Source organism: Oncorhynchus tshawytscha, unplaced genomic scaffold (assembly GCF_018296145.1).
Source record: "Oncorhynchus tshawytscha isolate Ot180627B unplaced genomic scaffold, Otsh_v2.0 Un_contig_2672_pilon_pilon, whole genome shotgun sequence".
NCBI lineage: Eukaryota > Metazoa > Chordata > Actinopteri > Salmoniformes > Salmonidae > Oncorhynchus > Oncorhynchus tshawytscha.
This window is the reverse complement of record NW_024609171.1, coordinates 37,501-50,033: the sequence shown is the minus strand read 5'-3', so window position 1 is coordinate 50,033 and position 12,533 is coordinate 37,501. Positions and strand designations below refer to the sequence as shown.

The 12,533-nt window shown below is 44.4% G+C and overlaps 1 protein-coding gene across 2 annotated transcripts in view; it reads left to right on the top strand.

The window, feature by feature from the left end:
• Nucleotides 1-2,374: 2,374 nt before the first annotated feature.
• Nucleotides 2,375-12,533, top strand: part of LOC112248156 (secretogranin-3) — a 31,540-nt gene continuing 21,381 nt past the window's right edge. Inside the window, exons 1-4 of one of the 2 annotated variants that reach the window (XM_042314401.1) lie at nucleotides 2,375-3,080; nucleotides 3,886-3,941; nucleotides 4,177-4,219; nucleotides 6,571-6,798. In XM_042314401.1, the coding sequence (XP_042170335.1) occupies nucleotides 2,972-3,080; nucleotides 3,886-3,941; nucleotides 4,177-4,219; nucleotides 6,571-6,798 (436 nt within the window). In that variant the 5' untranslated portion in view covers nucleotides 2,375-2,971. Of the gene's footprint in view, nucleotides 3,081-3,885; nucleotides 3,942-4,176; nucleotides 4,220-6,570; nucleotides 6,811-12,533 lie in introns of both variants that reach the window. The other variant, XM_042314400.1, reaches the window with a different exon arrangement.

Below are 12,533 nucleotides of genomic sequence, written 5' to 3'. Positions count from 1 at the left end.
CCCATAATCATAAGACATACATTACATATCCTAATAGTTACAATTAGATGCTCTCAGATCACCATGAGAAAGGTTTGATGTTCAATATCGTCAGGAAACAGGAAGGAAGTTGTGCACCTACTGCAAGGCAGGGCAATGATGAACCACCATGTGTTAGTAGGCAGCATGGTTCAGTGAGAATAGAATGTTTTGAGGTAGAACTACCAGTATGTCAAACTTGTATTGAGTATTCTTTAAAACACCAGCATGTCATACTCATTTAGTTTTCTTTTATATACAGTAGTATGATTTATTACCTTTATTTAACTAGGCAAGTCAGTTAAGAACAAATTCTTATTTACAATGACCACCTACCCCGGCCAAACCTGGACGATGCTGGACCAATGGTGCACCGCCTTATGGGACTCCCAATCACGACCAGATGTGATAGAGCCTGGATTCAAACCAGGGACTGTACTGATGCCTCTTGCACTGAGATGCAGTGCTTTAGACCGCTGTGCCACTCAGGAGCCCACAGCATACATACAGCATGCAGACTTTCACTGAGTGACTCATGCTCCGTACCTCATCCATACAGAATGTCCCATAATGACAGTGTCAGTTCCATACTATGTGGGCTGCTGACTTGGACTACAGGAGAACCAGGGCCTTCTGACACTGATATAAAGCACACTAGAGGGCAGTAGATACACACTGATCACAGGGACGTGGTAGCTAAGCTTTGATACGTATGGTGCTGTAGAGAGGAAGAGCATTATCATATTGGGAACCAGTCCTCTTCTACCATCTCTTCTCATCTACCTTCTCCTCTCATCTACCTCCTGCTCCTCTTCTACCATCTCTTCTCATCTACCTTCTCCTCTCATCTACCTCCTGCTCCTCATCTGCCTCCTGCTCATCTCATCTGCCTCCTGCTCCTCATCTGCCTCCTGCTCCTCATCTGCCTCCTGCTCCTCATCTGCCTCCTGCTCCTCATCTGCCTCCTGCTCCTCATCCTGCTACCTCCTCCTGCTCCTCATCTACCTCCTGCTCCTCATCTAACTCCTGCTCCTCATCTAACTCCTGCCCTCATCTGCCTCCTGCTCCTCATCTACCTCCTGCTCCTCATCTACCTCCTGCTCCTCATCTACCTCCTGCTCCTCATCTAACTCCTGCTCTTCATCTGCCTCCTGCTCCTCATCTGCCTCCTGCTCCTCATCTGCCTCCTGCTCCTCATCTGCCCCCTGCTCCTCATCTAACTCCTGCTCCTCATCTACCTCCTGCTCCTCATCTACCTCCTGCTCCTCATCTGCCTCCTGCTCCTCATCTGCCTCCTGCTCCTCATCTACCTCCTGCTTCTCATCTAACTCCTGCTCCTCATCTAACTCCTGCTGGACTTCCTGACCGGCCGCACCCAGGTGGTGAGGGTAGGCAGCAACACATCTGCCATGCTGATCCTCAACACTGGAGCCCCCCAGGGGTGCGTGCTCAGTCCCCTCCTGTACTCCCTGTTCACCTACGACTGCATGGCCAGGCACGACTCCAACGCCATCATTAAGTTTTCAGACGACACAACAGTGGTAGCCCTGATCACCGACAACAACAAGACAGCCTATAGGGAGGAGTTCAGAGACTAGGACAAAAAGGCTTCTCAACAGTTTTTACCCCCAAGCCATAAGACTCCTGAACAGGTAATCAAATGGCTACCCGGACTATTTACATTGTGTGTCCCCCCCAACCCCTCTTTTACACTGCTGCTACTCTCTATTTATCATATATGCATAGTCACTTTAACTATACATTCATGTACATACTACCTCAATTGGCCCGTCCAACCAGTGCCCCCACACATTGGCTAATCGGGCTATCTGCATTGTGTCCCGCCACCCACCACCCGCCAACCCCTCTTTTACGCTACTGCTACTCTCTGTTCATCATATATGCATAGTCACTTTAACCATATCTACATGTACATACTACCTCAATCAGCCCGACTAACCGGTGCCTGTATGTAAACATAAGTTTCCTATGCCAATAAAGCTCTTGAATTGAAATTGAAAGAGAGGAGACAGTGAACGGGCAGAGCAGGGGAGAGAGAATGAGATAAGGGCCACTGCACTGAGGGATATGACAGACAGACGGACAGACAGACAGACAGACAGACCCAGAACAATGCCCTGAGCATGTAGCAATTGTTCTTTACTAAGTGTGTGTGTGCTGTTCCTCAATGGACAACTGATAACACACTGCTCAGCATGTTCACTCTACTCAAAGCTTTAGTCCCATTAAGACAGATCTATCCAATCAGCAGACAGCATGTATATTCATCTGAAGCATAAGGCTCATAAAGCAGGAGATTAACTGGGGCTGAGGAACATGGAAAACATCTGAAACACAACACTGCTCTGGGCACAACCATGTTGACTTGTTGTGTATGTATGGATGTATCTAATTCCAATGAGGCAAAATGGGACAGCCCACAGTATCGACTATAAAAAGCTAAGGCGTCCAGGACAGGACGCACGATCAGGGGCGGACATTCGTTTTGTTCTCCTCCTTCACGGTTTGGTCCGACCGAGAGAGAGAGATCGTGTTATTTCGGGTAGCTACTATCGGCATACGGCAGGTGAGTTCACGACAGCTCACACGGAGTTTATAGACCACGAGCCTGGCAGTGTATCTATCTCTAGTTAAATATAGCGAGTGTCCTGGTTTCAGCACTGCAGGTCGTTAACAGCTCCAACAACACCAGAGGAGAGCGGAGATTTGAAGAGCCCCTCCCCGCCCAAGTAACAACCAGAGCGGGTAGAGTCCAAGCGCAGCCCTGTTGTCAGTTTCAGCACCACCAGCAAGGAAGAGCAGAGCTGTCCAAACATCCAGCAGTTTGTGACCGCTATCGTCGGTTGGATCATCCACACAACACAACACCCCCAAGACAGCTATAACCGGGAGTAATCTAGCGGAAAATAGCCTACAGCCACCGATTGAGTGGATGTTTTATTTCAGAATGGCGTCCAAAGGAATGGGAGTTCTCCTTCTGCTCGGGATTTTTGCTGTGACTGTCTCCCAGATGTCTGCTTTTCCCACACCTGCCGAGGATGGTGAGTACATGGCCTGCTGGTAGCCTACATCTGTGATGACTGGTTTCAGTGTGAATATGTTTTAGTTCGCTAGGCCTATAGCCCACTTTTAAAGTACATTTTAACTAGACCAGGCTATATTTATAACCCTTTTCACATGTTAAAAATATATTTAAACATTATATATAAAACAAGCCAATTCAAGTTAAAATAGAGCAGGAAATAACAAATAAACAAATAGTTTGTGACGTTGGTCGTTTGCATGCGATGTAAGGCCGATTGCGTTCTATTTCCAACGCAGTTTATCTTTTGTTTGTTAAACCGATTATGACGCTGCTGTGTCCCGTCGGGTCGGGAGTTAGGACTCACTGTAGCCCTAGACTGTACCCTCTTTCTCATCAATAAACCACATTAACCAAAACCACACTTGGCCCACATGACCAAGCAGGCATATCTTAAAAATACCCTGATGATGTTGGACCACTCAAATTCAAGTCAATGTCTTTCTCTGTCGTTCATTGGAGAAAGTTTCTTCTAAAACTGATTTAAGATAGTTTTTTAAGGCTATGATTTGAAGCAGTCAGGCTGGCTGGTCCTACATTTGTTTCTACCTAAATTACACGTTTTAGATGTCTCAGAAGATGTGATAGTGAATGGTGGTGATGGTGGTGATGGTAATGATGGTGATGATGATGAAGACGATGAGGATGATGATAACAATGATGATGCGGATGATGATGTTGATTATGACGATGACAATGCTGCTGACCATAATAATAAAGGTGATTAGTAGTATTAATATTTTGTGGTTTTATTTTCCCTGCAGATAAAGCTGTAGTTTACAACAGACGACTGACTGAGGAGAGACCAATCCAGGAGCAGGTAAACTATCTCTTTCTCTCTCTCTCCTTCTCTCTCTCTCTCTCTCTCTCTCTAAACTATCCCCCGTGCTATCTCCAGACTGATATCATGTCAAATAGACTTTGTGGAGGGGAGAGTTCTCAAACATCAACCACATCATATCAAACCAGACTGGAGCAACAGTAAACAAGCAAAGCTATTATGTTGAAGATGATTAACAGAGAAATGTTTACACTGTTCATGTTCTTTTCCACAGATTGCAGAGGCAGATGATGTGAAAGCAGCAGTGGAGTCTGCAGGTAAGTGGATACTTCTCAGGCAATCAATCAATATTGTTATTACATACATTTGAATATGGATGTGAATAGTGTGGAAGAATTATTTTTGTTGTCTCTTGGATGTCTTCACAATATATAACTGTTTTATCTTATTTCAATGCAATATGATCTTGTGTTGTGCTTGTCTTTAACTGTTCTGTACTGTGTAGGGTGTCCACCCACACTACCAAGAGTTGGTGAAAACGCACTTAGCTAATAAAATGTAACTTCCTTATGTAAAAAAATAATGACAAATATGATTATTCATGTTTGAATCGTTCAGTGGGGTCTTTCTCTAACACAGTGGTTTCCACACTGTGGGGCGGACAGTATTTAACATGTTGTGTTCGTCGTCTGGAAACTTATTTCCATCGGTCACAAAAGGCTAAATTAGCATGACACGAGCTGAATTCACTGTAAACGGCTTGGGGGAAAAAAGCTTGGTATACGCTCAGTGCTTCATTGATATTTCACAGAGATATGCTTCTTTTTGTGAGAAATCTTCGAAAAAGAACAATATTTTTGAATGAATATGAAAAGTGTATACTAAAATATGAAAATACTACGTCATGTCGTTATCCATCTTAGCTCTATATTATTTTATGTCCCGTGGATTGGAGAAGAAAGATGACTAGTTCAACAGTAAAGTGAGATGTCAGGTCGCCTGTAGCCTTAATTCATGCACAGAATCCAGCCTAGCTGACACGATGCCATTTCCTGGCCTCTTTCTCTGGCCTCTATTGTTTCAGTCACACTCATTTTAGTCGTCCTCCAAGGGTAAAAACTCCAATAACCTTTTACAGAATTATTATAGAGACATGATGTTTGGACCATTGGTTTTCTTAGACAATTATCTACAGTTAACATATAAAAAATTGTGTTTTTGATTGGACACCCTATACACGTATTGTGTGTTTTGTGTGGACCCCAGGAAGAGTAGCTGTTTCATGTTTTGTATGGACCCCAGGAAGAGTAGCTGTGTCATGTTTTGTATGGACCCCAGGAAGAGTAGGTGTTTTGTGTTTTGTGTGGACCCCAGGAAGAGTAGCTGTTTTTGTGTGGACCCCAGGAAGAGTAGCTGTGTGTTTTGTGTGGACCCCAGGAAGAGTAGCTGTTTCATGTTTTGTATGGACTCCAGGAAGAGTAGCTGTGTCATGTTTTGTGTGGACCCCAGGAAGAGTAGCTGTTTCATGTTTTGTATGGACTCCAGGAAGAGTAGCTGTGTCATGTTTTGTGTGGACCCCAGGAAGAGTAGCTGTTTCATGTTTTGTATGGACTCCAGGAAGAGTAGCTGTTTCATGTTTTGTATGGACTCCAGGAAGAGTAGCTGTGTCATGTTTTGTGTGGACCCCAGGAAGAGTAGCTGTTTCATGTGCAACAGCTAATAGGGATTATAATCAAATCCCTGGTTCCAAGACCACCTACTGCAGCCCATGGCTCTGGCCCCGTATTCATAAAGCACCTCAGGCCCAACCCTGTTTAGCTACAGAGGGAAATCAGCCAGGCCAAACCCTGCTTAGCTGCAGAGGAAAATCAGCCAGGCCAAACCCTGCTTAGCTGCAGAGGAAAATCAGCCAGGCCCAACCCTGCTTAGCTGCAGTGGAAAACCAGCCAGGCCCAACGCTGTTTAGCTGCAGAGGAAAACCAGCCAGGCCCAACGCTGTTTAGCTGCAGTGGAAAACCAGCCAGGCCCAACGCTGTTTAGCTGCAGAGGAAAACCAGCCAGGCCCAACCCTGTTTAGCTGCAGAGGAAAACCAGCCAGGCCCAAAGCTGTTTAGCTGCAGAGGAAAACCAGCCAGGCCCAAAGCTGTTTAGCTGCAGAGGAAAACCAGCCAGGCCCAACCCTGTTTAGCTGCAGTGGAAAACCAGCCAGGCCCAACCCTGTTTAGCTGCAGAGGAAAACCAGCCAGGCCCAACCAGCTGTTTAGCTGCAGAGGAAAACCAGCCAGGCCCAAAGCTGTTTAGCTGCAGAGGGAAAACCAGCCAGGCCCAACCCTGTTTAGCTGCAGTGGAAAACCAGCCAGGCCCAACGCTGTTTAGCTGCAGAGGAAAACCAGCCAGGCCCAATGCTGTTTAGCTACAGAGGAAAACCAGCAGAGTGATACAAGGTGGTTTGGTGGCTGGCTTCTCTATTTAAAGATACACTATGGAAGTTTAGTTGATGAAAACACACAAATCTTCAGTTTTAGGCTAACAATTTATGGGTGAAGGTAGGTGTGCCCTTTCTGGACAATATTTCTCTCCATAGAGTGGACTCATTTTGGCTCAAGAGGAGCACCCCCAGAGGCAGAAGCTTCATATAGCCTCTTAAATATTTCCCTCTCCCCCTCAGACACCAAACCTGCTGTGGGGCCTAAAGAGGAGAAAGAGGCAGAACCAGAACAAGAGAACGATGACTTCACTCTGCTCAAGTCCCTGGCCGAAGGTCAAAGGTCAAAAGAGACCAATGAGACGCCGGTCAGAGAGAGCCTGGAGAAGGAGCCTTACTTTCCAGACGAATCAGATTCCACCAAGAACCGCCGGCTAGTCGAAGACTATGACTCAACAAAGATGGAAAACGGCAAGTACCAAGGTATCTAGTTTAGTATGTTTATACTACAGCAAGTACCAAGGTATCTAAACTCAGCAAAAAAAGAAATGTCCTCTCACTGTCAACTGCATTTATTTTCAGCAAACTTAATATGTGTAAATATTTGTATGAACATAACAAGATTCAACAACTGAGACAAACTGAACAAGTTCCACAGACATGTGACTAACAGAAATTGAATAATGTGTCCCTGAACAAAGGGGGGTCAAAATCAAAAGTAACAGTCAGTATCTGGTGTGGCCACCCGCTGCATTAAGTACTGCAGTGCATCTCCTCCTCATGGTCTGCACCAGATTTGCCAGTTATTGCTGTGAGATGTTACCCCACTCTTCTACCAAGGCACCTGCAAGTTCCCGGACATTTCTGGGGGGAATGGCCCTAGCCCTCACCCTCCGATCCAACAGGTCCCAGACGTGCTCAATGGGATTGAAATCCGGGCTCTTCGCTGGCCATGGCAGAACACTGACATTTCTGTCTTGCAGGAAATCACGCACAGAACGAGCAGTATGGCTGGTGGCATTGTCATGCTAGAGGGTCATGTCTGGATGAGCCTGCAGGAAGGTATCACATGAGGGAGGAGGATGTCTTCCCTGTAACGCACAGCGTTGAGATTGCCTGCAATGACAACAAGCTCAGTCCGATGATGCTGTGACACACTGCCCCAGACCGTGACGGACCCTCCACCTCCAAATCGATCCCACTCCAGAGTACAGGCCTCAGTGTAACGCTCATTCCTTCAACGATAAACGCGAATCCAACCATCACCCCTGATGAGACAAAACTGCGACTCGTCAGTGAAGAGCACTTTTTGCCAGTTCTGTCTGGTCCAGCGACGGTGGGTGTGTGCCCATAGGCGACATTGTTGCTAGTGATGTCTGGTGGGGACCTGCCTTACAACAGGCATACAAGCCCTCAGTCCAGCCTCTCTCAGCCTATTGTGGACAGTCTGAGCACTGATGGAGGGATTGTGCGTTCCTGGTGTAACTCGGGCAGTTGTTGTTGCCATCCTGTACCTATTCCGCAGGTGTGATGTTCGGCTGTACCGATCCTGTGCAGGTGTTGTTACACGTGGTCTGCCACTGCGAGGACAATTAGCTGTCCGTCCTGTCTCCCTGTAGCGCTATCTTGGGCGTCTCACAGTACAGACATTGCAATTTATTGCCCTTACCACATCTGCAGTCCTCATCCCTCCTTGCAGCACGTTCATGCGATGAACAGGGACCCTGGGCATCTTTCTGTTGGTGTTTTTCAGAGTCAGTAGAAAGGCCTCTTTTGTGTCCTAAGTTTTCATAACTGTGACCTTAATTGACTACCGTCTGTAAGCTGTTAGTGTCTTAACGACCATTCTAACAGGTGCATGTTCATTAATTGTTTAAGGTTCATTGAACAAGCATGGGAAACAGCGTTTAAACCCTTTACAATAAGATCTATGAAGTTATTTGGATTTTTACAAATTATCTTTGATAGACAGGGTCCTGAAAAAGGGACGTTTCTTTTTTTTTGCTGAGTTTATTTTAGTCTGTTTATACTACAGCAAGTACTAAGGTATCTATTTTAATCTGATTACAATAACGGCCTCTTGGACAGACTAACCAGACAGAATGTTACAATAATGGCCTCTTGGAAAGACTAACCAGACAGAATGTTACATTAATGGCCTCTTGGACAGACTAACCAGACAGAATGTTACAATAAAGGCTTCTTGGACAGACTATCCAGACAGAATGTTACAATAATGGCCTCTTGGAAAGACTAACCAGACAGAATGTTACATTAATGGCCTCTTGGACAGACTAACCAGACAGAATGTTACAATAAAGGCTTCTTGGACAGACTATCCAGACAGAATGTTACAATAATGGCCTCTTGGACAGACTATCCAGACAGAATGTTACATTAATGGCCTCTTGGACAGACTAACCAGACAGAATGTTACAATAACGGCCTCTTGGAAAGACTAACCAGACAGAATGTTGCAATAATGGCTTCTTGGACAGACTCTTGGACAGACTGTCTCTACTGTATATAACCATGGTTGACGTATAGACCAAATCAGAATGTTTATAAATAAAGCTGTTCTGGTAGTTCCAGGTAGACAAAGAGTCCCTGTCTTTGTCTTTGTTCCTGTCCTGTTTGGGCCTTTTGGCTCTGAGCCTGTGTCTGATAGGGGTGTCTGATCCCTCTAGGGAGGTCAGGTCTGAGGCCCTGCGCTGCTGTGAGAGAGAGGGGGGGGGATTATCTCTCCTCAGGCGGTCGGCTGAGACAGTGGAAGTGCTAAGGCTAAGCTACAAGCCTTAAATCCTCTTCCTCCATCGCTACAAGATACTATAGACACTTAGTACATCACAAATGGCACCCTATCCTCTATATAGTGGACTACTAGTTCACCACTAGGGCACTATATAGGGAATAGTGTGCTATTTGGGACACAGCCCCTGTCTCTCACAGACCCAGTATTTAATCTCGAACTAGTTCCAGGGAAACAGTTAACTGCTGTATTAGACTTGGGGTCAAATGTCAGGTACCATAAAAAAGAAAAGGGTCTTGTTCAAATACATCTTGAATCCTTCCTTCTTCCCTTCCTTGACCTAATCACTGATCTAACATGGCTGGGCAGGTGAAAGCAAAGGCCCCAGTACATGGTTTCTATAAGGAAGGATTCATGTGAAGTATTCAATCAGGTGGCTCCTCTTGATCCTCTCAGAGGAACTGATGGGCTGTGTCCCAAATGGCAACCTATTTCCTATGGAGTGCACTACTTTTGACCAGAGCCCTATGAGCCCTAGTCAAGAGTAGTGCACTATAAAGTGAATAGAGGCATTATGGTCTGATGCCAAGTCTCTCCTCTCAGGATCTGGGTCAAGGTTATATTCTTAGTGTATGAAAAACATCCCCATATGGTCGGAGGGAGTTATTCAGGAGAATAATTGCTTGCTTTGTGTGACGACACATTCAGTCTAACATCGCTCATATATGTTTCATTCTTTCAATATTTATGTGTGTCTGTGTGCGTGATTGTATGTGTGTTTGCATGACTGCCGATGTACTGTTCTGTACTGTACTGTACTGTACTCTACTGTACTCTACTGTACTGTACTCTACTGCACTGTACTGTACTGTACTTTACTGCACTGTACTGTAGTGTACTGTATTGTACTCAACTCTACTGTACTGTACTCTATTGCACTGTACTGTACTCTACTGTACTGTACTCTACTGCACTGTACTGTACTGTAATCAACTCTACTGTACTGTACTCTACAGCCCTGTACTGTATTATACTGTACTGTATTAAACTCTACTGCACTGTACTGTACTCTACTGTACTCAACTCTACTGCACTGTATTCTACTGTACTCTATGCTACTGTACTCTGTACTGTACTCTACTGCACTGCACTGTACTGTACTCTGTACTTTACTCAACTCTACTGTACTGTACTTATACTGCACTGTACTGTACTAAACTCTCCTGTACTGTACTGTACTGTACTCTAAAGTACTGTACTTTACTCTACTATACTCTACTGTACTGTACTTAATGTACTCTACTGCACTGTACTGTACTGTACTATGCTACTGTACTCTACTGAACTGTACTGTACTCTATGCTGCACTGTACTCTACTGCACTGTACTGTACTCTACTGTACTGTACTTTACTGTACTGTACTCAACTATGCTGCACTGTACTCTACTGCACTGTACTGTACTGTACTCTACTGCTGTACTGTACACTGCACTGCACTGTACTCAACTCTCCTGTACTCAACTCTACTGTACTGTACTCTACTGTACTCTAAAGTACTGTACTTTACTCTACTATACTCTACTGTACTGTACTCTACTATACTGTAATGTGTACTCTACTGCACTGTACTCTACTGTGTACTGTACTGTACTGTACTAACTATACTGTAATGTACTCTACTGCTGTACTGTACTGTACTGTACTGTACTGTACTGTACTCACTCTACTATGCTGCACTGTACTCTACTGCTGTACTGTCTACTGCACTGTACTGTACTGTACTTTACTGCACTGTACTGTAGTGTACTGTATTGTACTCAACTATGCTGCTCTACTGTACTCTACTCTACTGTACTGTACTGCACTGTACTGTACTCTACTGTACTGTACTGTACTGTACTGTACTGTACTCAACTATGCTGTACTCAACTGTGTACTCTACTGCACTGTACTGTACATTACTGTACTTTACTCAACTCTACTGTACTGTACTCTACTGCACTGCACTGTACTGTACTCAACTCTCCTGTACTCAACTCTACTGTACTGTACTCTACTGTACTCTAAAGTACTGTACTTTACTCTACTATACTCTACTGTACTGTACTCTACTATACTGTAATGTACTCTACTGCACTGTACTGTACTGTACTGTACTCAACTATGCTGCACTGTACTCTACTGCACTGTACTGTACTGTACTTTACTGTACTTTACTCAACTATGCTGCACTGTACTCTACTGCACTGTACTGTACTCTACTGTACTGTACTGTCTACTGTACTGTACTTTACTGTACTGTACTAACTGTACTGTACTCTACTGCACTGTACTGTACTTTACTGTACTCTCAACTCTACTGTACTGTACTCAACTACTGCACTGTATTCTACTCAACTCTACTGTACTGTACTCTACTGTACTGTACTGTACTCTACTCTACTGTACTGTACTCTACTATACTGTAATGTACTCTACTGCACTGTACTGTACTGTACTGTACTCAACTATGCTGCACTGTACTCTACTGCACTGTACTGTACTGTACTATATTGCACTGTATTCTACTGTACTCTATGTATTGTACTGTACTCTATGCTACTGTACTGTAATGTACTGTACTGTATTGTACTGTACTCTACTCTACTCTACTGTACTCAACTACTGTGTACTGTACTCTATTGTACTGTACTCTACTGTACTGTACTGTGCTGTACTCTACTGTACTCTACTGTACTGTACTGTACTCTACTGTACTGTACTGTGCTCTAGTGTACTGTACTCTACTGTACTCTAGTGTACTGTGCTGTACTCTAGTGTACTGTGCTGTACTCTACTGTACACTAGTGTACTGTGCTGTACTCTACTGTACTCTAGTGTACTGTACTCTACTGTACTCTGGTGTACTGTACTCTACTGTACTCTAGTGTACTGTAGTGTACTCTAGTGTACTGTACTCTATTGTACTGTACTCTACTGTACTGTACTGTGCTGTACTCTACTGTACTCTATTGTACTGTACTCTACTGTACTCTAGTGTACTGTAGTGTACTCTATTGTACTGTACTCTACTGTACTCTAGTGTACTGTAGTGTACTCTAGTGTACTGTACTCTACTGTATTGTACTGTAACTGATGCAAGCAGAAGAATCAGATTTAAAAAGCAGGTAAAAATACACCTTGTGGAACGGCGGGCTCTGTCAAGTAACACAGACATGGGCACAGACACATGCATACACACACATGATAACATATGCACTATACACAAACGTAGACTTGGATTTTGTGTTATGGATATGTGGTAGTGGAGTATAGGCCTGAGGGCACACACTTAGTTTGTTGTGAATTCTGTAACGAATGTTTTATAATGTTTTTTAAATTGTATAACTGCCTTCATTCTGCCGGACCTCAGGAAGAGTATCTGCTGCCTTGGCAGCAGCTAATAGGGATCCATAA